The sequence below is a fragment of the Pantherophis guttatus genome, chromosome 1, assembly GCF_059756535.1.
Source record: "Pantherophis guttatus breed Tessera chromosome 1, ASM5975653v1, whole genome shotgun sequence".
NCBI lineage: Eukaryota > Metazoa > Chordata > Lepidosauria > Squamata > Colubridae > Pantherophis > Pantherophis guttatus.
The window spans coordinates 20,883,698-20,909,048 of NC_142063.1; the positions used below are offsets into that span (position 1 = coordinate 20,883,698).

The 25,351-nt window shown below is 43.7% G+C and overlaps 1 protein-coding gene across 5 annotated transcripts in view; it reads right to left on the reverse strand.

Moving 5' to 3' along the window:
- PALM (paralemmin) overlaps positions 1 to 22,796 on the reverse strand; it is a 100,734-nt gene extending 77,938 nt beyond the window's left edge. For all 5 annotated transcript variants that reach the window (XM_034437650.3, XM_087894335.1, XM_034437648.3 and 2 more), the window contains exon 1: positions 22,038 to 22,796. In XM_034437650.3, the coding sequence (XP_034293541.1) occupies positions 22,038 to 22,042 (5 nt within the window). In that variant the 5' untranslated portion in view covers positions 22,043 to 22,796. The remainder of the gene's footprint in view (positions 1 to 22,037) is intronic.
- Positions 22,797 to 25,351: the final 2,555 nt, after the last annotated feature.

Here is a 25,351-nt window from a genome sequence, read left to right on the forward strand (position 1 = left end):
GTCTTGCTTAATTTCAGATCTTCTTGAGACCAGAGCTTTGCTATCCGTGTGGCCGAGGTCCAGGTTTTCAAGAGAAAACCAAATTTCCAGTCTCCAGTTTTCTGTCTTTTGTGAAATATGTAGATCCAATACAGAAAGAACAGCTGAACTTAAACAGCCTTTTGAAATTCTTTCCATCTAGTTGGAACAAAGAAATTGGGTGGACAATTTCACTAAAAGTCTCCGGGGAGAGGAAAACATTCTCCCAACAGTTTTTTTAAGGACAGGACATCACTTTACTGAAAATTCCACATAGGAAGAGACCCCCTTCTGTGTCTTTTCTTGGCATTAGAAACTTGGGAAGTCAGGGATCTGCAGACCGCTGGAGAGAGAGGTTACAGGTAGCCCTCGACTTACACCCATTCCTTTAGTGACCATTCAAAATTAAAACGGCACTGAAAAAAAAAAAGACTTATGACCAGCTTTCACACTTATGACCATTGCAGCATCCCCATGGTCACATGATCAAAATTTGGGCACTTGGCAACTGGCATGTATTTATAACAGTTGCACTGGCTAGGTGGCTCAGTGGCTAAGACACTGAGCTTGTCGATCAGAAAGGTTGGCAGTTTGACGGTTTGAATCCCTAGTATAGGTCTTCAGCGTGAGCAGGGGTTTGGACTAGATGACCTCCAAGGTACCTTCCAATTCTGTTACTGTTAAATGTGTCCCAGGATCATGTGATCATCATCTGTAATCTTCCCAGCAGTCTTTTGACAAGCAAAGTGAAAAGGTATAGCCAGATTCGCTTAACAACTAAACTATTCACTTAACAACTATAGCGATTCATCCTGGAAATGTAGGCATAGCAATGGAACCTACTTCCACAAATGGTGGACATGTCCACTGGCAGCTAAATATTGGATGAAAATACGACAATGGTTGCTTGAAATTACACACTGTAGAGTGGAATTGAAACCTGAAACCTTTCTGTTGGGGGTTAGACCCGCAAATATTGAACTGATTAAATGGTATCTGATGCTGCACATAATCACTGCAGGGAGACTGGCATTTGCACAAGAATGGAAGAACGAGGAGTTACCAACGGACTCAAAAATAATTTATAAAATTATGGAATGTGCAGAGTCCAACAGACTTACAAAACTGATCAAGGGTAAAAGAGACTCAGATTTTTATAATAGTTGGAACATGTGGTATGATTGGATCCAGAAACAATGGGAGAGAGATAAAGGATAATGTTGGATTATAATTATAGATGATGGTATAATTATGGTAATCAATAAGTATTGGAAATGTAAATTTGTATATAAGAATATGTAAATAATTGCTATTTTTATTTTCTGATTATTGGTGTGTGGTGGATATTTTGGTGATGTTACACCATGATAGAAAAACTATTATACATTTGTTTTTGTTTTTGTTTTTTTGAACTATAATAAAAATTTAAATTTTAAAAAAAAAAAACAACTATAGCAATTCACTTCTCAACTATAGCTAAAAGAGTCAAAATTTGGAAATTTGGGGGCTCAATTGTGGTCGTAAGTCAAGGACTACCTGCATTATGTAGTAAAGGACAGAACATTCACATACAATCCTTGGCTATCTCATAACTAAAAAAATATGGCCATGCGCTTCCTCGGATTCAAAGGTGAAACATGTCACGGAGGGTGCAGGGGAATAGTCCCATCTCTTAAATCAGGCTTAAATGTTTGGAAAAAGTCTTTGTCCAGCATTTATGCAAAGCCAAAGAAGTCATGTTAACAATGGGGTTGGGATGGTGGTGTAAGGAGAACCCACATCCATAGTGGGCAATGCTTCTATAAGGCCAGTGTAAAGGCTACAGAGAAAGTGTGCCCACTTTGGAGATTTCCAAAACTGTTTTTCAAGCACACCAGCAGGTGGTGGGGAAGAAAGGAGGAAGGCAAGGTTGATACAACCTTGGAGCCAGGTCACAAAAGTTGCAAGGTTAAGAGTTTCACATCAGAAGAGGGAAATTCCCCTCCATTCCTAGGTTGTCCTTAAGGTTGCATGGATGAAGCCGCCACAATAAAAGAACATCCATTTCAAAAGAAATCTAAATTGCAGCTGCACTAGAAGCTCTGTCTCTAGGCACAGGTTTGAAGCAGGGGTGGGTTCTAAATTTTTTTACTACCGGTTCTGTGGGCGTGGCTTATTTTGTGGGTGTGGCTTGGAGGTCATGTGACTAGGTGGGCGTGGCTAACTGGTCAGAGTCATTTCTGGAAGGTCCTCGCACTTACGATCAGTCCTCGCACTTACGACCCGACTCATTTGTTTGCTTTTAACACTGATCAGCTGTAGGACGGCCCTTTGAAGCCCCGCGGCAAGAGTTTAAACAGTTTTTTTCCCTCTAGTCATCAGCTGGGACTCAGGAGGCAGCAATAGATTGGGGGTGGGACCAAATAAAAGGTAAGAATAACGTGGGGGGGTGGGAGGGCAGGGGGGAGAACCGGTTCGGTGACATCATATCGTCACCGCTACCGGCTCGGCCGAACCGGACAGAACCGGGAGGAACCCACCACTGGTTTGAAGCCTTTCCTAAAGCTTCATTTTTCCCAACTTTTCTCAATAAACTGAAGAACAGGCAGTTGATTCTAGCCCAGGGCTTCTCAACCTCTACCATTGCTCCCAGTTCCCATGATGGTTCCCCTTGGCACAGCCCTTGCAGGATAAGACAGGTGTATCTCTGAGTCCCACTAGACAAACCCAGCTTAGTCACAGACCTTCCAGATCCAAACAACAGCAAGAGAATCTGAGCAGGAGGGCAAACACTAAGCAGACCACCATTCCCAGCCTTCTTCCTTCTTTCGCCTTTGTTTTGCAACCCTGGGGTATATTTATTTCTGAAACTCATCTTAGCCTCTCCTTTGCCGTTGTACTCTCCCAGAGCATCCTGTTGCCTGGCTAATATTGGTTGCCACGGCAACATCATCCTAAGCACCCACCTCCCAGCTCTCCAGCATAAGAAATGACAACTAAGTGGTTTTCTTTGCACTTAGAGGAGATTGAACTGACCAGTTTCTATCAGGGGTATATGGAGCCAACCCATAAACATATCCCATCATCCCCATCTCACCTACTATGAGGTATTACCTCGCAACCTGCTACAATTTTTGGGGGGTTTGCATAAATGAATGTCGTGCTAAAACATTTCAGATGAAAAGAATGTTTCATATTATAAGAAAGAAGTCACTGTACCAGCATGAACATTCAGAAATTTAAAAGTTATACGTTAGAAACCCTTTATTAGGTCACCAGATAGTGAATTCTTGAGTTCTGCAAAAGGTTTCAAAGCAAAGAGGGAAAACCTGGGGAGATGGAAAACATGACTGAATTGCAAGCGTCCGTGTTGGTTTATTCAGTAAACCATGGTTCCAGAAATCGTAACTTAGTGTGGCATGGCAAATCAGTCATAAATGTTCATTTACCAAAACAGAGTTTATATAGCATGTAGAAAGTCATAGGACATTCAGATATCGTTCCATTTGGCATTGCAAAGATGGTTCAGCCAATCCGAAAAAATCTACTACGGCATAAGGAAGATGAAACTGTTTATGCAGGGAGCAGTATAAAAGGAAAATGAAACCTACAAATAAAATATTTTTGAAATTAAATTCTAACAGGTGGCTGCTCCAGGGAGTGGTTTCAGAAAACTGGAAGATTGAAAGTTAGAATTGCTGGATTGCCTCCGGGCTCCGCCTCATTGTGAAAACAAGACAGCAACCGAGAAATCGGCAAGTCGAATGGGGGGGGGGGGGGTTGGTGACGCCTGAACCATCACCCGTTACCGCGGGGTGGTTGATGATGGGCTGGGTGCCCCCCATCCACCTGCGGCCACTCTTGGGGATTGGAGCCTTCAAGACACTGTCAGGCTCCTCCTCCCTTCGTCCAGGGGCGGACTCCGAAAGGGGTCCGTCCCAAGTGGTACCTTTGACTCCTTTCGGGGGTGAGGGCACCTGTCTGCTGTTGGAGGAAACCCAGGCAGAGCCCAGGCAGGCACCCTGTATCCAGCGTAGGCCGGATACCTTTAAATAATAAATAAGACTTTTTTTAAAAAAAAGAAGTAATGGGATAAATAGATGTATTGATGGAAGGAGGGGAAAGGGAAGGGAGGAAAGGGGAGAGGAGGAGAAGTGAAGCGAAGCGAAGCAAGCTAACAATGTGAACAGAGCCTGAATCAGTTGTTTTTCTCCTTCGTTCTTTCTCAAGTAGAGAGTGTTACTCAGCTGACAAGAGCAATATTTTCCCCAGTGCTGATCTGAGACGTTTTTTTTTCCTTGCATGTTGTAAAGGAAAGGCCAAATGACCCTTTGCCTACACATCCACGATACAGAACAATCGTGTTTGTTTGCCCTGCTGTGGCTGCAAACAGTTTTGTTTTTCAACACTCCTGCTGACTTCCAAAGTAGGCAGCTGGTCCTCTTCTGCCTTTTTTCCCACCCTCTGGGAACAGCCCATCCCACCCTCCCCAGAACCCTGGCTGGGGAGACGTTGTAGCTTAGCCCACTTAGTCTTGGCAAAGAACCGTAGCTAAAGTTATGGGACAAGTTCAGGCACCTACCCTTTGTGACTTGAAAACATTCAGTCTTTGGTGAAACGGAACTTAATGCTCTTTCTTGACACAGGATGAAAACAGCATCTCTGCTTCTGCTTCTCTGCATCCACCCACATCCCTCGGTCACTTCCAACCAAATATCTAAACCGCAGTGTTTGGGAGCAATGGACCAAATAATTATTTTCAAGCTCATTGTGCTAAATTAGACACAATGTTGCAATCTACAAGCCCTTCCAGAATCACGATGTTGTTTTTTTTTTTTAAAAGATATCAATCCCTGTAATGATAAAGGGTGAAAAAGAGCAGCCCCAGTAATTCTTTTTAAATTGCTATGAAGACTCTTAAGCATGGGAAGAAAGACCTCATCCCAAACTGTCTATCTTCCGGCTAGATGTTTTATTTCCTTTATTTTTTTACATACTTGCTGGAGACAGATCTATCAACAGCTCTGAGCTACTAATGAAAATAGGGTGGAACCGCCAGTTGTAATAGCATCCTACCTCCCCAAAAACAGTGTGAGGAGGAGAATGCTACCTTCATACCCACTTCTGGGCTTCCCCTGTAGATCATAACTGGGCCTTCTTTCAAGACTCTTAAAATAGGAATGAGATCTCTTTCTGGAGAAGAATACACTACATTCCCTCTCTGACTGCTAGGATATCTAAGTGAAGCTTCTGTGTTCAATGTCAGTCTATTCCTGATTATGTCTGGGAGATAACAACAGGGAAAGACTGATTAAGTGGACCTTTAATCCAGTTTAACACAGGCTCTGTTTTTATACTTTTAAAACTTGGCTAGGGTTTTATCTTGCTCAGCAGTGAGAAGTACTTGTAAGAAGGATCTGGACAGTTTGGTACTATAATATACTTCCATGTCGGAAGCTCTGAAGTGTTTCCAGGGTGAAAGGATCAACCTGTGGCATCACTGTTGCCCGAGGGACACCTAGTAGGGAGCTCCTTTTGTGTCCCCATTAAGTTGCCCACCAAAGTGGTACCCATCTATCTACTCACATTCGCCTACTTTCAAACTGCTTGGATGGCAGAAGCTGGAGCAAGTGACGGGAGCTCACCCCACCAGGTGGCAGCAACTGGGTTTCAAACGTGAGCCAGCTGATTGTCAAACCAGCATCCTAACCACACAAGCCACTGCGCTCCCTGATATTTTGGTAGGCACAGATTAAGTATGAGCCAGCAGTGTGTTGCAGCTGTCAAAAAAAGCCAATGCAGTCCTAAACTGTGACAAAGCAGGGATAGTGTCAAGACAACAAGAAGTGATAGATATACCTCGCTAATGAGGCCACACTTTAAATACTGCGTCCAGTTCTGGTCACCATGATACAAAAAAGATGTGGAGATCCTAAAAAGAGTGGAGAGAAGAGCTCAAAGATGATAAAGGGATTAGAGGCTAAGCTATACAATTTCCTACTGTGTTTCCCTGAAAATAAGACCCTGTCTTATATTTTTTTGAACCCTGAAATAAGCACTTGGCCTTATTTTCGGGGAGGTCTTATTACTTTGGGGCGCGTGGAGCAAGATGGGGATTCTTTTGCCGTCTTACCTGATTTCCAGCTTTGTCTCCCTAACCCTAACCAGAGGAAATGGCGCGGACTGGCTATGCATGTGTTTAAATATTTTTGGGGAGGGCTTATTTTTGGGGGAGGGTTTATTTTCAGGGACGGGTTTATTTTCAGGGAAGGGTTTATTTTCAGGGAAGGGTTTATTTTCAGGGGAGGTCTTATTTTTGGGGAAACACAGTAATAGTGAGAACAATCTGTTGTTAGAACAGCTTGTCTCTTGGAGTTGTGGGTGCCCTATCATTGGGAGTTTTTTTAGGGAAAAAACTGGACACCCATTTATCCAGGATGGAATAAGGACTGCCTTAGGCAGTCTGTTGGATTAGAAGGCCTCCAAGGTCTCTTCCAGCCCTATCATTCTATTTCTATTTTCCAACTCCTAAAGTAGAACTAACAAGTGGGGGTTTTAAAAAGTGAGATCCAGATTCAAAATATCTGACCATGAAAGCTATTATGCAGTGGAACAGCCGACTTCAGGAGTCATGGGGGCTCACCATTACTGAAGATTTTCAAGCAAAGATTAGATACCCATTTGACTAGGATAAACGAAGGATTCCTGTCCTGGGTAGGGGGCTGGACTAGAAGACATCTAAGCTCCTTTCCAACCTCATGGTTCTATGATATTTCAATGGAGCCACAATGGTGTTGAGAGACAGGATATCTGAACATCAAAAAACCTGAAGAGAAAGGATCTCTCTTGAGTTATGTAAAACCTGCCAGTTTCCTTCCCAGAGACTAGAATTAAATCCATCCTGATCTGATCTAGCAACGTTTACATTTTCAAGAACAGATTGCATTGCTTTGGCTACCTTCGTGAAATTGATTTTGGCTCCGATTGTTTTATTAACAAGTGTGATGGGGTAGATAGGAGCTTATTGCTTCTACTGCTGATGGAGTCTTTAGGAACAAGATGTGGGATAAGCTCTTTTATTTATTTATTTTCTGTCTGGGATCAAAGCAATAAAAAAAAAACAGACTGAACAACTATATAAAGCAGATGCGATCTAGTGAATCTATGGACTTTAACCAGGAAGACACTGATAGAACTTGGAAACATCCATATACAGTAGAGATAGTCCTTAGTTAAGTACCGTAAACCGGGACTGGCAACTCCGCTGCTAAGATACATGGTTGTAAAGTGAAACCTCATGCACTGTGCTGACTTACGATGGTAATTCCATTGTGTGACCATTAAATGAATCCCACATGGTTGTTGAGCATAATGTCAAATGACTTCAACCTGCAACCTCCTGCCAACTCCCCCCTTGGCTTTGTGTGTGGGAAACAACTTAGAAAGGTCACAGATGAGCGTAGGATGCTGCAACCATCACAAATGTGCACTGGTGGCCAAGTGCCCAAACTGCAATCACATGACTGCAAGGATGTTGTGATGGCCATGAATTCGAGGACCAGTCATAAATGTCCCTTTTTAGAGCTATTTTAACTTTAAACAGTTGCTGAACAAGGTCAATAAGCAAGAACTACCTGTATAAAGGAAGCTGCTGGCAAGATAGGTCTTGAAGAACTCAGCTGCCTATCCAGGGTTAGCAACAGATTAACAGAGTTGGAAGGGACCTTGTAGGTCATCTAGTCCAACCCCCCTGCCCAAGCAGGAGACCCTACACCATTTCTGACAAATGGCAGTCCAGTCCCTTCTTGAAAGCCTCCAGTGATGAAGCTCCCACAACTTCCGAAGCTGTTCCATTGGTTGCTTGTTCTCACTGTCAGAAAATTTCTCCTTATTTCTAGGTTGAATCTCTCCTTAATCAGTTTCCATCCAACATTCCTTGTCTGGCCTTCAGGTCTCTTGGAAAACAGCTTGACCCCTTCCTCTCCGTGGCAGCCCCTCAAATATTGGAAGACTGCTATCATGTCTCCCCTGGTCCTTCTCTTCACTAGACTAGCCGTGCCCAGTTCTTGCAATCGTTCTTCATATGTTTTAGTCTCCAGTCCAGTCCCCTAATCATCCTGGTTGCTCTTCTCTGCACTTTTTCTAGAGTCTCAACATCTGTTTTATAGCGTGGGGACCAAAACTGGATGCAGTACTCTAGGTGTGGTCTTACTAAGGCTTTATAGAGTGGTATTAGTAGCTCACTTGATCTTGATTGTATCCCTCTGTTAATGCAATTTAGGATTGCATTGGCTTTTTTGGCTGCTGCTGCACACTGCTGGCTCATATTTAACTGGTTGTCCACTAAGACTCCAAGATCCCTCTCACAGTTACTGCTATTAAGCCTGGTTTCACCCAGTCTATATGTGGACTTTTGGTTTTTCTTGCCTAAGTGTAAGACTTTACTTTTCTCTAGACTGAATTTCATTTTGTTAGATAGGGCCCAATGTTCAAGTCTGCCAAGATCCATCTGGATCTTGAACCTATCTTCTAGGGTGTTCACTATTCCTGCCAGCTTAGTATCATCTGCAAATCTGGTAAATTCCCCACTGATTTGTCAGCCAACGATGACCCATGGCTGTACTGCCCCACCCTGAAGTCCATTTACTCAAGAATATCTTCTGGACATGTCCCAGATAACGCTTAGGCCAACGTTTCTCAACCGTAGCAACATTAAGATGTGTGGACTTCCAACTCCCAATTCTGGGAGTTGGAAGTCCACACATCTTAAGCTTGTTAAGGCTGAGAAACACTGATTTAGACATTGACCCCTCCTGTTGAAGAATCCCTGCCCAGAGCTGATTATGCATGGATTGTTAGAGGAGGCCTCATTCATTCATAAATGTCATCATTGCTTTTATCAGTGGGGCAGGTAGAAAAGACTCCTAAGCAGAGTTGCTCAGCCACAAAAGCATGTGATGTTACTAAAAGTCTGGGAAAGAGGTTGGAAGGAGGTGGAAACCTGCTTTCCTTTCTGTACACAGCCCTTTTCATCAAATATTCATGCCTTCCATTTTTCTCTGGGCCTTGTCATTGCTCTTCCCAACCCGGCTTTCCTTTTAATGCACATCCTTAGCACTTTAAATGGCAATTGCTTGCTTGCTTGCTCTCCTCCTCTTCGTTCTTTTTCTTTCCACTGGACTTTACAGCGTCCTGAAGGAGAAAAATAAAAATCACCCCGTGGCTAGAAAACGCTGTGTTTAAATACAGGCTTTGTTTCAGAACTGAGGCCATGAAAGCAAGGGATGATTGATGGTGAGGTGATAATAAGGCTTTCAAGATACACAGCAGAAAGGAACTTGAAAATATAGGTAGTCTTCATTTAGCAATGACATTTGGGAACAGACGCCTGGGCACTAAGGAAAGCAGTTGCTAAGTGAAACCAGAATTGTGCTTACAATCTTATTTCAGCTTCCCTTTGCTTTACAGATCTGCAAAGGATAGGTTATACTTTTTATCACCATTGCAAACATTCACTAAACAAGGCAGTCACTAAATGAGGATTACCTATAATGACAGAGGCTGAATGTCTTCCCCTTTTTTCTTCAATAATGTGCCTACTTCTCTTAACAGTTTAGAGAGCTTGTACCCAAAGAGTTAGTTCAATTGACTAACCGTGTTTCCCCGAAAATAAGACCCTGTCTTATATTTTTTTGAACCCTGAAATAAGCGCTTTGCCTTATTGCCATGTGCTCAAAAGCCCGATTGGGCTTATTATCAAGGGATGTCTTATTTTGGGGAAAACATGGTATCATAGCATAAAGCAAGGAAAATGTATCTGTCCGCTTATGTGCGGACACTTCAATCCTCTTATATATTTTTTTTCACTGTCTGCAACCGGTGAGAAGATTCCCAGAATTCCGCAGTTAGCATTTTGGTGGACTACCTTGACTGGGAATTTTGCAGTTCAATCACATCTGGAAGGCCTCGGATAAAGAAAGTTATAAACAGAAGATAAGAGACAAGTGTTGGAATTCAGCTCTGGAATTCTCTGTCACAAGAGGAAATGATGGCCAGAGGTCTGCTTTGCCTACAATAAAAGAGAAAACAAATCCGTGGAGGATACAGGCTGTTTCAGTCACAGTGTTTTCCTACCACAGCAGCTTTTAAAGATGTGTGGACTTCAACTCCCAGAATTCTGGGATGGTGACTTGGGAATTCTGGGAGTTGACGTCCACATATCTTAAAGTTGCTGAGGTTGAGAAACACTGTCCTAGAGAGTACATGCTACTCTCTCTCTCCCTCTCTGTTTTTTCATATAATGTATTTCCTATAAATTTTTCTTTCAGTCAAAAGTTCCACCACCTAATACAGTAGCTTCCTTTTTGCAAAACTCCTGGAGGCATCTAGCTGGTTGCCACTGGAATCACGATGTTAAAACTGGTTATATATTTACTTGATCCCAAAAAGGTTCCATTTTGTTAACGCTATCAAGAATTACTATCCAAAATGGCTCATGCAGGACAGGATCCTGTCTTTGAACAACTGTTGCTGAGGACAAGAGCCATTTATATCATTTTTTTTTCATTGGGATGGAATAGAAAAAAAATGTAAGCCACCCAGGGTTGCTGAGAGCAAGTTGGGCAGCCCTATAAATTTTCAAAAACAAATACCCTGCCAACTCAAAAGCTGTATTTATGACTCACCAACCAACTCATCGCCTACGGACTGGGGCAGTGGTGGGTTGCCCCCGGTTCAGACTGGTTCACAAGAACCGGTAGTAAAACTGGTGGGAGGCCACGGCCACCGCCCCGGATATCATCATTGGCTATCCTGATGATGTCATCAAGGTGCGCACGCGATCCCGTTATGAACCGGTAGTAAAGGTAAGTAGCACCCATCCCTGGATTGGGGCCATGAGAGGATGTGTTAGATAACCCAAAGAGAATCTGTGTTGCTCTCCATCTGCCTTCATCACAAACACCTCTGAGAGGTTCACCAGATATATTCACTTGTGTTTGATTCTGAGCAGAGGTAAACTATCTTTTTACAAGGGTATCTATACTCTCAGCCAGTACAGGTAGTCCTGTACTGTTCATTTAGTGATTGTTCAAAGTTACAACAGCACTGAAAATAGTGAGTGATGACCATTTTTCACACTTTTGACCATTCCAGCATCCCAATGGTCACATAATTTACATTTAAATGTTTGACAACTCATATTTATGACAGTTGCAGCGCTCAGGAGTCATTTTGCGACCTTCTGATAAGCAAAGTCAAGAACCAAAAATTCACTTAACAACCATGTTACTAATTTAACAACTGCAGTGATTCACTTAACAAATGTGGCACGAAAAGTCATAAAATGGGACAAATTCACTTAACAAATCTTTCACTTAACAGCAGAAAGTTTGGGTTCAATTGTTGTTGTAAGTTGAAGACTACCTGTATAGATAGTCCTTGACTTATAACTGTAATGGAGCCTGCCCATCATAGTCATGCATTGTGATGGTTGTAGAGTGACCAACACAGTTTTACAACATTTCTTGCAGCAGTCATTAAGCGAGTGCGGCAGTTGTAAAGCAGCCATCACAGTTGTTAAGTGAACAGCATGTTCATTAAACAAAATGATCTTTCATTAAGCACGTGGCTTTGATGAAAACCAGAGGCAAATGCCAATTTTAGCCAAACCATCATAAAACCCAGTCATGTGACCACATAAACAGCCATAAATGCAGCCAGTTTCTGAGCACCAGAAGTTGAATCACATGACTTGGAGGGGGAAAACCATTGGAACTTTGAATCCAGGTCATAAGTATCCCCTAGATCAGGGGTGTCAAACTCAATTTCATTGAGGGCCGCATCAGGGCTGTGGTTGACCTCGGGGGTGGGAGGGGCATGGGTGGGTATGGCCAAATGGGTGGGTGTGGCCTGCTTGACGCCACTCACTGGGCATTGCTGACTGTGTGGGCGTGGCCAGCTTGACACCACTCCCCAAACTGCTGGCATGTTTCCTCTTCGCACTGGGTAGACTGGGCCAAAGCCATGCTGGCCCGATGTTTCCTCTTCGGGCTGGAGTGATGCGGGCCAGCCCCTTACATTTTCCAGGACAGCCCCGCGGGCCGGATCCGACCACATCGTGGGCTGGATCTGGCCCGCGGACCTTGTGTTTGACACCCCTTCCTTAGATAGTTCCACTGTAACTTCGAATGGTGACTTAGAGACAGGTTGTAAGTCAAGAACTACCTGTATAGTGGCTCTGTATAGTAAAAGTTTCACCTCTTAACAGAGCAAGGGTGTCCAATCTTGGGAACTTTAATTTAATTTAATTTAATTTAATTAATTAAATTTATATGCCGCCCCTCTCCGAAGACTCAGGGCAGCTCACAATACATTTTTAAAAATCATTATAAAAAAAATTTAAAAATTAAAAACATTAAAAACTCATTCACGCCATTCATGGCCGGATCTCACCAGATCACAAGAGCGAGATCAACGGCCCCAGGCCTGCCGGAAAAGCCAGGTCTTCACCGCTTTCCGGAAGGCCAATAGGGTGGGGATGGTCCGGACCTCAGGAGGTAACTGGTTCCAGAGAGCTGGGGCAGCCACAGAGAAGGCCCTCCCCTGCGGGCCCGCCAGCCGGTATTGTTTAGCTGACTGGACCCGGAGGAGACCAACTCTGTGAGATCTTAACGGTCGCTGGGAGCTATGTGGCAGAAGGCGGTCTCAAAGATAACCTGGCCCTAAGCCATTTAGGGCTTTAAAGGTACCTTGAATTGTGACCGGAGACCGGAGCCAGTGCAGCTCACGGAGAATTGGTGTAATGTGGGTGTACCTAGGTGGCTAGCTGGCTGGGGAATTCTGGGAGTTGAAGTCCACAAGTCTTAAAGTTCCCAAGGTTGGACACCCCTGTATTCATCTGATTTTCCTGTTCTGGCCAACATGAAGCTTCCAGAAGCAAGCAAGTGAGCAAGCCTGTAAAAATCTGCATGTGATTAAACACCCGGGCGAAAGAATGTCCAAATTTCCACTCAGCATGAAGCTCGTTGGTTTATCTCGGGTCAGTCGGTAACTAACCCAGCAGAATGGTTGATGAGATAAAATGGGTGGGTCCCGTGTGCTATTTTCAGCTGCCTAGAAAAAAAAGGTCATAAATCTAATAGCTTATCTCTGTTGTTTATCTCCAGGAAGCAGTTATTGTCAGGTGTAGACTGCCTTTGGGCACAAGAGTTGAATCTAGGCCTCACCGCCAGCAAATTATGAATAATGCTACCTGGGTTTGTTACTGGATCTCGCCATATACCTGTTTCATCTGGCAGTATGTATGCAGAGAACATGTAAGTGCCAACAAAAGGCCCAGTTACAGACAGTAGAACTTTGCTTACTCCCAATTAAATAATCATGAAATTGTGCTGTGAACACCTTTTGCCATGACATACTCATTCACCTAAATGATAGGCTCAAGATCCAGATGGATCTTGACAGACTTGAACACTGGGCCCTAACTAACAAAATGAAATTCAATGTAGAGAAAAGTAAAGTCTTAGGCAAGAAAAATATAGATTGGGAGAAAACAGGCTTAATAGCAGTAACTGTGACAGGAATATTGGAGTCTTAGTGGACAACCAATTAAATATGAGCCAACAGTGTGCAGCGGCAGTCAAAAAAGCCAATGCAATCCTAAGTAGCATTAACAGAGGGATCCAATCAAGATCACGCGAGGTACTAATACCACTCTATAAAGCCTTAGTAAGACTACACTTAGGATACTGCATCCAGTTTTGGTCACCACACTATAAAAAAGATGTTGAGACTTTAGAAAGAGTGCAGAGAAGAACAACAAAGATAATTAGGGGACTGGAGATTAAAACATATGAAGAACGGTTACAGGAACATGGCTGAAGAGAAGGACCAGGGGAGACATGATAGCAGTCTTCCAATATTTGAAGGGCTGTCACAGAGAGGAGGGGGTCAACCTATTTTCCAAAGGCCAGACACCTAAACCAGGGGTGTCAAACTCAATTTCATTGAGGGCCACATCAGGGTTGTGTTTGATCTTGGGGGGCCGGGGTGGGCGTGGTCAGAGTTGGCATGGTCAGCTTGACGTCACTCATGTTGGGGGCGCCTGTGGTGGCCAAGTACTCTGCCAGCAAAAACGGGCTCCCAAGCTCTGTTTTCGGCTGTGACAGCCTCCTGCAACCCTCTGCCAGCAAAAACGGAGCTCAGGAGGGCTGACTGCGTCCCACGCATGTGCTGTTTTGGCAGAGGCACCGTGGGCCAGTCCTTTGCTGTTTCCGGGATGGTCCTGTGGCCTAGATCTAAGCACCCCAGCCGGCCCGCAGGCCTTGAGTTTGACACCCCTGACCTAAACTGACTTGCTAGAGCAAATTTACTGCTTCAGCAACTTCAGGGGAGTCACACATTGAATGTGACCAGATCAGCAGTTGAAATGGGACAGTCGCAGCCTGCCGACTGGCTAGCTAATCAGTAGGTCTCTTTTTCAACCTTCTGGATTCTGGAAATCATGTGGTTAAAGGGGAATAGGAAGGTCGTTTAGCTCCACCTTTGAGAGACACAAGACTGCTAGAGAGAAATCTACAGTTTTTTTTTATTAAAGACTGGAGTCTGTTTATGGATTATATTACAAAAGTAGAGAAAATAGTTCCATGACAAAGGGCTATAAGGGAGATAATAGAACATTTACATATTGGCTACAATGGTGTGAAAGTATAAGAAATGGTTGGTAGACTTATAAGAAAAATATAGTTATTTCAACTCCCAGAATTCCCCAGCCAGTCAAAATTATTATTTTTTTAAAAAATGACTGAAGACTCATGAGATGGCCAAATCAACACAAGATGTTGATGTTCTCCCAAGAAATGTCATAAAATTATATTTATTTAGCTGATTGGTATGCTCCTTCATTGGTATGCTCCTATGATTGCATTTCAAGTGAGAATGCCAAAATCTTGCAGCTTGGGGTGCATTAATCCTTTTTTTTTTTTAAAGTGTATTTATATAATGGCATCAAGCCAAACAGCCTAAAGACAAACAAAAAAAGGTGATAACTACTCTCTTTAATTGTTTGTTTTGTCCTTAGAGCCATACAGTTAATATTACAACTGAGAACATTGGAGAGAATGGCAGCATTAATGCTTCCATTTCAATGTTTTTCTCCAGGTTGCTTCCCCACCCCCCCCAATGCTTTCTGATGATTTCCTGCTCCAGAGTTATTCAAAGGAGCTGATAATGCTGTCCTGATTGATGAGCTGCTGGTAATGCAGTTTTCCCCATTATGATGTCCTCCAGATGTGTTAGACAACAGCTCAATTAATGGATTACTGGTTCTGTAGTCCAACACGTTTGGGAGGCACCCAATTGAAGAGTTGTATTGTGGTCTGAGGTACAGAAGCACCTCTGGGGGTTGAAATCTGATTCCCTGTTTACCTTACTGTTGCTCTGCTGCTCTCAAAACAGATTGGAATAACTCCCATGGGATTGGGAGGAGAAGCAGAGGAAGAGAGATTCTGGATCTTTCCCACCCCCCATTCTTTCCCTGCATCCAACAAGCCAACTCCCCTATGTAAAAATTTATTGCATATAAATAACAAGTCCCATGATTATAATATGGGAATATGATGACTATTTGAAAAAGTGAGAGGTACATCCAGTAGTGGGATTCAGCCGGTTCAGGCAAACTGGTAGCGGCAACTGTGGGAGGCTCCGCCCACCCACCCGGACGTAATGCGCGAGCACTGTGCATGTGCAGAAGGCTGTGCACATGCGCAGAGGAAGCGCGTGCACTCACATTTGCAAACCGGTAGGGAAGGTAAGTGAATCCCACCTCTAGGTAAATCCTTAGGTGCTGTTAATTCCTTGAAGACAACGCAAGGCAAGATGTGAAAAGGAGTCCTCCTTAGCCATCATCCTGTTTTATCTCTAATTCACCGAATCAGACAATAGGGAAATGTAGAGGCTCCATTTGGGATCAGACTACCATCAATTTTAAACTGTACCTTTCTGGTTCCAAAAGAGAATGGATAAATCTGTCTGTTTTAGTTTCTCTCTGTTTCTGATTTTGATTAATTTGTCCAATTTTTTGTGGGTTTCATTCTATTGACTCTTGTCAAATTTGATTTGATATTTTTAAAAAGAAGTTGGCACTAAAATTGGTTAAATATTTTGGTGCACTATCTCCAATACTACGCAATACAGCATTGTTTCCATTTGCCTAATATACAGAAATTTGGTCTTTTTGAGGGTGTGTGTGTGGGGAGGGGGGGGAGGAATCTACAAGTGCATTTTTTCCTAAATGCATTTAAATGTGTTTAACATAAACATGTATTTTTTGAACACGCTGTTCCCTAAATATACATTCTTTATTATTATTTGTGGATAATACTTCAAAATTCAGGGAATTGAAAATCTCAGGTGATAACTAAGTTTTGTTTCAAGTCTTCCTTCATGAACTAAATTAACCTCTTCCACATCCCCAATCCACCCAATGACCAACCAGAAATTGGGGTGGGGGTGGTACCAACCAGTATATGAAGACCCATTGTACAACCTACAACAAATGATATTCTACTCTGGAGTAGATTGCTCAGGACTTCTAATTCAAAGTTCCATTCAGATAACCTGATTAATACTTGTTGCCATGGAAGACAGATCTCAGAAAACCAAAGACTGTGGGTGGGTCAGCTTCACTGAATCTTTTTTCCCACAGTGGCCAATTAGAGGCTTCTAATTAGTTCCAACCATAGCTTTTCCCCACTGCTTATGGTATTCAGAGCTAAATTGCTCTTGAATAGGGAGGCTCCGTTTAGCACTCATGTGCATTGAGCACTAATAAATCTCCCTATGAAGGTAAACATTTTGCTAACAACTGAACCAGATCAAAGATCTGCATAAGTCAGCTTTCTGTTTCTGGCCAAGATCTCTTAGTACAGGTAGTCCTCAACTTACAACTTTGTTTAGTGAGTGTCCAAAATTACAACAGCGCTAAAAAAAAATGGCCTACAGCTCACACATATGACTATCCCCATGGTCACATAATCAAAGTGGCCAACTTTGACCCATGTTCAACTGCTGTTCACATGGAACCCTTCTCCACTTCAGGCACTTGGCAACTGGTATGCATTTATGATAGTTGCAGTTTCCCAGGGATATTTGATCTCTTAATAACTGCCTTGCTTAATGTCAGAAGTTCCAGCCACAATTGTGGTCATAAATCAGGGACTACCTGTATGCATCACATGTCGAATACTTCTTGTCCTAGTATTCCTATGCCAGCCATGCTGAGAATTGAAGTCCACATATCTTAAAGTTGCCGAAGTTGAGAAACACTGTCTTAGAGATACTCTTTAATAACTGCTTTGCAAATTAGAGACATTGTAGGCTGTATTAAGTCTGTGGTAATAACGCCCCCTCCGTCTTATAGAATCTTTTCTGACAATTTTTATTGAAAGTCATAAGCTTTGGTGGCAGCCCACAAATGTTTATGCCTTTTAATAAATTTTATTAGTTTCACAAGATGCCACCCGACCCTTACTGATTGTTATATAACCATTCAGAGCATTCTGCTCCTTCATTTTAAAATTAATTAGATCCACATCATGGCCACTTCCCGTATTACCTAATGGTGTCAAAATTATTCTGAAATCTGCTCTAAAAAGTTTGGGAACTGAGATGTGGGAAGGGTTGTTGCCAGAAGGAATAATTTTTTGCAAAGTTTTTCTAGCTAGCGGACATGCTCTGCGCATCATAGAAAAGAATAATTAATTATCATTCTCTAGTCTGTTTTTGGAATTTTAACTATCAATAACAGTTGTAATAGCAGTACTAACAGCAGGGACGGTGCTGTTATTGTTTGCATTGTTATGACAACATTATCATTATTATTTAGTCTTTCAATCTTGGGCGCCAACTCCAGAGATGTTTTGCAGTTCGTTTTTTTTTTTTTAAGTTTTGCTTAAATTATTTTAGATTATCAGTTTTGGCTACTCGTCAAAAAAAGACTGTGATACAGCGAAGTTTGCTCAATTTCAGACTAAATTTTGAGATAGTGAAAGATTAGGAAAGTCACATGCTTATTTGCAAAACAGATTGTGGCTGGGAAAGAACTCAGTGAACCCGACAATATCCTGTACACAACTTTTCATCTCGTGGGATTGAATTGTAGAATATGCTCAAACTAAATTGTGGTGGATGTTGGCGATAACCCTGTCCAGGAGCTTAATGGTCAGTCCACCCAGAGATAATAAGAGAAATTAGCTCTTAAGCATACTAATAGAGCCTTACACACAGAAGCACAAACTCTCTCACACATTGTAGGAGAAGGAGCTTAACTGGAATTTAATCTGTAGTCTTGATTCTTCACACCTGACATGTATCCTTAAGATTTATATTGACTGTTTCCTAATAATGATTTGATTACTTATTTGTTCCCTATGACTAGAATTAAGTGTTGTCCCTTATGATTCTTGACGAACGTATCTTTTATTTTATGTACACTGAGAGCATATGCACCAAGACAAATTCCTTGTGTGTCCAATCACACTTGGCCAATAAAGAATAAAGAATTCTATTCTATTCTATTCTATTCTATTCTATTCTATTCTATTCTATTCTATTCTATTCTATTCTATTCATACATTCACATGCATACATACTAGTGCTAATGACTAGATGCCTGCAAAAGAATATAAACCCACCCATTCAGAATTGAAGAAGCTTCTCGGACAAGAAGTGAAATATTTTCAAGGGACAAAAAAACCCAAGTAAGTACAGTTGCCTTTCGGAAAAGCATCTTCGGGACAATATGTGATTTACATTCTTAGGGCTGTGGGAAAATTAAAAACTGGGGCTCACTTTGAACTGGGGTTGTCTGTAGTCAGGGCCGGATTTTCCTATAGGCTAACTAGGCTTCAGCCTAGGGCCTCAAGTTCAAGAGGGGCCTACATTCAAATTGTTAGCAAAATTAAAATTACCCTTTCACTATAGGTGAAAGGGCCTCATAAGTGGAATAGCCTAGGGCCTCTTTTCATCTAAATCCGGCCCTGTCTGTAGTCCCACTGCTCTTAAATTGGGTGTTGTCTCAGAGCTCTGTAGCATTTACGTGAAAGCCAGTTGGAAGTAATGCAGTGTTTCTCAATCTCAGCGAGTTGAAGACCTGTGGACTTCAACTCCCAGAATTCCCCAGCCAGCTTGGCTGGCTGGGGAATTCTGGGAGTTGAAGTCCACAGGTCTTCAACTCGCTGAGATTGAGAAACACTGGGGTAATTGCTCAGGTGGCTAGACTAGAAGCAGATGGCTTCATGTCTAAGGCCTGACTAATCCAGTTTCTTGAACCATCAAACTGGCTCTTCCATAAACAACAACAACACTCTGTAACAACACCCGTTTAAAAAGCAGTGGGATCCCGGACAGCACCTTGAACGCTGAGGTTCAATTCTTCCAAAGGAAGAAATAAAATGATGGGTTGCTCAGATGCTGCCTCAAGTTCTTTGGGAAACAAGTGGGCAGTGCATGCTCTTAAAAAAGATAACCGTGCAATCAAGGAAAAGCTAAGAAATGCACTTCTTAGATCCACAGCTGACAAGCAGGGACAAGTGTGTGAAAAACAAGAGCCAGAAATTAAGGTTGCAGGGCCCCTCTCGAAAGAAGCTCAATTCAGACCGCCTAGTTAGAAGCAAAGGGACCAAGTTCAAAATTCGCTTCGCCTGTCAAAGGAGAAAATCCTTAATTTGTTGAAGCTCCAAAATAAGGGTAGCAAAGCTAAGATCAAAAGAGTCACTCAGTGGGTGAGATGGGCAATCTCCAAATTTGATATATAAAATAAATAACGTTAAAAGGTGGGGGGAGCTGTTTTCTTTCTACGGTCTTATGTTTCTTCCTGGAAAAATGTACTTTATTTATTTATTTATTCATTTATTTATTTAACTTATATGCCACTCATATCATCAAAGGTAACTTTCTGGCTAGGAGGTCTATATTTTGATATGTATACAACTGTGAATTATTATTATTATTAAGCCCTCCCTGGTTACCCCTTTGTTGTGGAAACAGGGTTGGGATACTCTATGAGGTTGAGAGCTATACAGGCAAAAGTATATTATTATTAGTGTAGATGGTTAGTTTTATGTAGCTACTGGAAAAATAAAAATCAATTAGCTGGATGCTTAACAGTAGCTGCCAAAAGACAAATGAAATATTTAAATGAAAGCAGAGGGAAATCTCATCTTTTTTCATCTGCTCTCCCAGAATTCCAATAAACTCCACAGAAGATAAAAACATTCAGAGCCCAAAACCAGCCTCCAGGGAAGTTTTTAAACCTTTCAAAGCCAGGTTTACCACAGGAGGTCTGCTGTTTAGTGAAGAACAAGAGAGCTTTCCTTAAAACAAATATTGCACTGTTTTGTCTAAAGGACATTTCAGTCCTTATCTTTTGGGAGTACATTAAGGTCAATCCTTTTTTATCCCCATAAAATACAACATTATAAATCTCAAGATGCGTTCTGGTTATAACCACAGAACATTCTGTGGTAAACACCCAAAACATTCAAACAGCAGAAGGGAAGGGTCCAAAACAGAAACTTGAAATTTCAATTCACTGCAGCAATTTTTCTAGCAATCTAGAAGACACCCCTGGCTGAAGTCTAATTCTGTTAATTGGCACACGTGGATACCAAGACAGTTCGGCTGGGAAGCCTCCCAAGAGATTGTGCCCGGCGCCAGCAATTCCTACTGGAGATTACTGGGGACAAAAAGCACATTTTCAGTTCCTCGTCAGAAAGTGGGCAACGAAATGTCAAAATCCTTCCCTTTTTACCCCCTTTTTAAGCAAAGGTTTCAGGCAAGGGTTGCAAGACCGACTAAAGAAATGTGCCCATCTCTCGCCCCGCCAACTTTGTCGTCCTGTGTACCCATTGAAAAAAAAGAAAGAAGAAGAACCAATTAGAAACAGGCTGGCAAAAACCTAGGGGCAGTTTTTATTAATAAGGAAGGAAATAAAAACAAAGGTATGGGTAGGCATGCATCCCTTCCAATGCCCTTTACTTCGTACAGCTGTTATACAGGGAGGCCCTGACTGGAAGCCTTCCCTTAAAATCCATTCCTTTGTTTTCTGTCAATCCGGGGCTTTGAAGGCATCCTCCTTGTCAAAGGTGCTTTCGCTCAAGAAATTAAAATGTCAAATAATAATAATAATAATAAAAGAAGGCTTGTTATTTTTTGCTTGAGGCAAGCCCATGGTGGTTTGGGAGGGCCCCCCCCTCTCTCTCTCTCAGGGAAGGAGGCTGAATTGATGGGCCTACCTCACCCCACCCTGAAAGGCATCTCCACCTGGGTCGGAGGACAGCAAAAAAGAAAGAAAGAAAGAAAGAAAGAAAAAAACAACCAAGCCAACCCAACCCCAAGCCAATTTGGACTGGAAGGAACAGACAGAGACAGTGGGAAGCCACCAAGTGCATCTCTTTCAGAATCGCCTGAGTCATTGCTTGGATTGGGAGGGGGGGGTGGCTGGGTGGAGGCAGTCACGCACTACCACGCAAACACACACACACACACACACAGCAGATGAAAGCTTGCAACAACAGGTAAAAAAAAGAGAGAGAGAGAGGGAGAGGCTGCGAGAAAGAGATGGAGCGTCACCCCCTGAGAAAATGGACCAGCCTTTCTTTCAGCTCCCTTCCCATTCCGGGGTGTGCAGCCGGCCAGCCTTTTAGCCAAGAGTTTGACGGGCAAAACACAACAAGGCTGTGGAGACTTGAAGTCCGAGGTGCCCATTGCAGCAGCATCGCTTCCTTCCTGGGGGGGGGGGGGGGAGGCGAGATCTGCCCCGGCCAAAACCTTGCAACGTCTCTTCCCCGCCCCATCAGCCACAGCCAAGGGGTACCCAGCATATTGCAAGGGAGCCGCTGCTCCAAGCACGGGAGGCGGAACGAAGACGGGGAAAGACTCCCGACACCAAAAGGCAACCTTCCAGGCGCGGACCGGGAGCGAAGGAAGGAGAGAAAAGAAAGAAAGAAAGAGAAAAAGAAAGAAAGAGAAGAAACGCTTACTCCATTTTTCAGGACTCCGCGGTGCTCCCCTCGGCTACTCCCGGCAGTCTGGCGGTCTTGCAAGGTGCAAGAAAAGGGAGGGGGAAGAGCCGGTTTAGCGGGATTAATCTTCCTCTCCTCCTCCTCCTCCTCCTCCTCGTCAAGAGCTCTGATTTCCAGAGGCCGTCAGAGAAGGTGGCGGTGACGGCTGCACCTGACGACTCCACATCCCATCCGGCGTTGGTTACCGTCCCGAGCGGATGGGCTGTGCGAGCCGAGGATGCGAAGCCTTGGCTATTATGCGCGAGTGTGGGATGGATGTGTGTGTGGTGTGGTGTGTGTGTGTGTGTATGTGCGCGGGTGCAGTTGAGCCCCCACCTCCCCTCCCAAGCCGGCCTTCCTCCAGCATTGCAATAGCGCCCCTTGCTGGTCGCCTCCCGCCACGGCGGGTGTTTTCTCCAAAAAGCAGAGAGGCAGCCGGCGAGCTCTGAATGCAGGCGAGAGGCTTCTGAGGGAGCCGAGCGGTGCGCGACGGCTGGTGGGAGCCGCCCGGTTGTTTCAGCGCTTCTGCCCTTACACTTACTGCCCTTACGCTGCTTTCTTACACTCCGGAGGGAAAGAAGATGCGGCTTGCTTTTCCTCATCGCGCTCGGTTTTTAAAAGCGGGTTTGCTTTGGGCTTAGCGCAAGGGGCGCTTTCTGGGCTTGAGAAAGGGCGCTAAATTCAGGGCTTCGCTTTATCAGGGCTGGCTGGCTGGTTTGACAAGCCACGGTTAAAATGAGCCATGAATGCAAACCATGATGAGCTTCGGTCTGGGCACAAACTGCCCGAGAAATCCGCGAACGAGAGGATGGGTTTCGCGGAACAGCCGAGAAATTCGCCTTGTGGGCAAGAGGATGTCTTCTGACTGGAAGAAAAAGAAAGGACAATTCGACACAAGACCCATTCCTAGCCAGAGGAAATCCCTAAGCAAATTAGCTGGCTTGCTTGGTTGCATTTATGTGATAGATTGCATCACTGTGGGACAAAGGCACTCTGGGCATGTGCAGAGTGTTTCCCTCTCTGGAACAAAAAGAGAAAGTAGGGAAATCACAGCAACAGACACAGGCCAGCGTTTCAGCAGAAACACAATTAACAAACATAGAAGAGCTTTCCACTTTTATGTGGTTAGGCCTGGGTTTCTCAACCTCAGCGATTTTAAGAAGTGGGAGAGCTCCCAGAATTCTGCAGCCATTCTGGGGAATTTTAGGAGTTGGAAGTCCGCACGTCTAAAAATGGCTGAGATTTGAGAAACAGTGGTTCAGACCAAAATGAACTGAAAACTTTGCAGGGAGAGGGAGGAACAGCTGAGTAGGTTGGCTAAGACGTGATCCACTCATATTTACTCCTCGCCAAATATGCTCTCCAGTGAGCAAATGAAGTTGCCTTATAATCACAGCTTCACACAAAATACTGAATCCAACCCTGGTTGGCGAGCGTCAACTATGTTCCCATAATATTCTGGGCCCAAGCAGATAAATTACCTTAGGGCTTAGCCTTAGGGTATACAGCAGGGGTCCCCTAACATGGCAGCTTTAAGACTTGTGGGCTTCAACTCCCAGAATTCTCCAGCCAGCTGAGAGTTGAAGTCCACAAGTCTTAAAGCTGCCAAGTTTGAAGACCTCTGGTATACAGGGATGGTCTGGTTTGCTTCTGTCACCTAAGACAATACACAGAAGTAGAGGGGCCTTCAAAGATCATCTGTTCAATTCCCAGCCAATACCCAAATTCAACATGATGACTACTCTGACGGGGGATTATCTAGTGCAGGGGTCACCAACCTTTCGAGCCTAAGGGACCACTAAATCCATAATTTTAAATCCCGCGGACCATTAATATGATCTCCCTAATGACTGGCTGGGTGGGCGTGGCTAGGTGATCATGTGACTGGGTGGGCGTGGCCAACTCAATGTCACTCAAATCGAGGGGCACCTCGCCAGCCTCTACTCACCCCTCCCCTTCCTGCCACTCCTTGCCTCTCCGCCTGGGCTCCTAACCCTAACCCTAACCCCAACAGGAAGCAGTTGTTGGAGCCAAGCAGCCACCATGAGAAAGAGTTGGCAAAACACTTCAGTTCAAATTGGATCTGACCGAGAAGGAGGCTCAGTAGAAGCACCTTACTGAGGACCACAAACATAGGTTTTCTAAGCAGAGGGAAGACCTGTGGGAGTGCAAGGCCAGGTACCGGCGCCTGGAGGCTCAGCGGGCTGAGATGGTCAGCAAGTTCCAGGCCATGATGCAGTCCCACTGGAACAAGGTCCTCCAGTTGTTCGCCATCAGCGGCACTTCCCTCCAGCCTTCGCCCAGGAGGCTGGAGCAGACCCCATCAGAATTTCTGTCCTTCTCCAACCCACACAAAAAGGCCCCAAAGGGGGAGACTCTCTGCAGCAACACAAATGTTCATTGCATGTATCTGTCCCAGGGGCCGTAGTTTGAGGACCCCTGATTTAGTGCAATACAAAAAATGCAAATAATTTTTCACCAAAATTTTCTTGCAGATCACCAGTGGTCCACGGACCACCAGTTGGTGACCGCCGATCTAGTGCCTCTTAAGGCTGAGTCACACAACCCTTTGTCCCAATGGTGCTTTTCCCGCAAGGCAACTGGACTTTCTTAGGGTTTTTTTTTTCTTTTGAAAACATTTTGTGTCTCATCCAAACCGTTTCTTCAGTTCTTTTTGGGTGAGAAATGAAATGTTTTCAAAGGGGGAAAAAGACCCCCAAGAAAGTCCAGTTGCCTTTTGGAAAAAAAAAAACCTTTGGGACAACCATGAACCTGGATGATTGAGACTCTCCACAGACATACAATCGTTGTCAAAGATTGTTACGGAGTTGCTTGTGTTTATTCCCCCTGGCTTAACTCATTTGAAGGAGGTGAAAAATACATCACACCACCCACATGAGCTGCATTTGCACAACATGCTAAGCTAAAACCAAAGCGATGAGCAGTGCCCTCCCATCCCAGAAGAATATTAATTGAGCTTAGGATGTTGTGTGAATGCATCCGCTAGGTTTATAGCTGGCTTAGCGTGCTGTCTATATGTAGTCCATTTCTTATAGTAATTTCTTTTCTGCAATAAACACACCTGACTCTCTCAACCTTTTCTTGTGAAGTTAGACTCTGCGCAATTACAGATAGTCCCTGACTTATGACTGGTCGCTTAGTGACTGTTAACCAGGGGTGAAATCCAGCAGGTTCTGACAGGTTCTGAAGAACCGGTAGGGGAAATTTTGAGCAGTTCGGAGAACCGGTAGCAGAAATTTTGAGTAGTTCGGAGAACCGGAAAATACCACCTC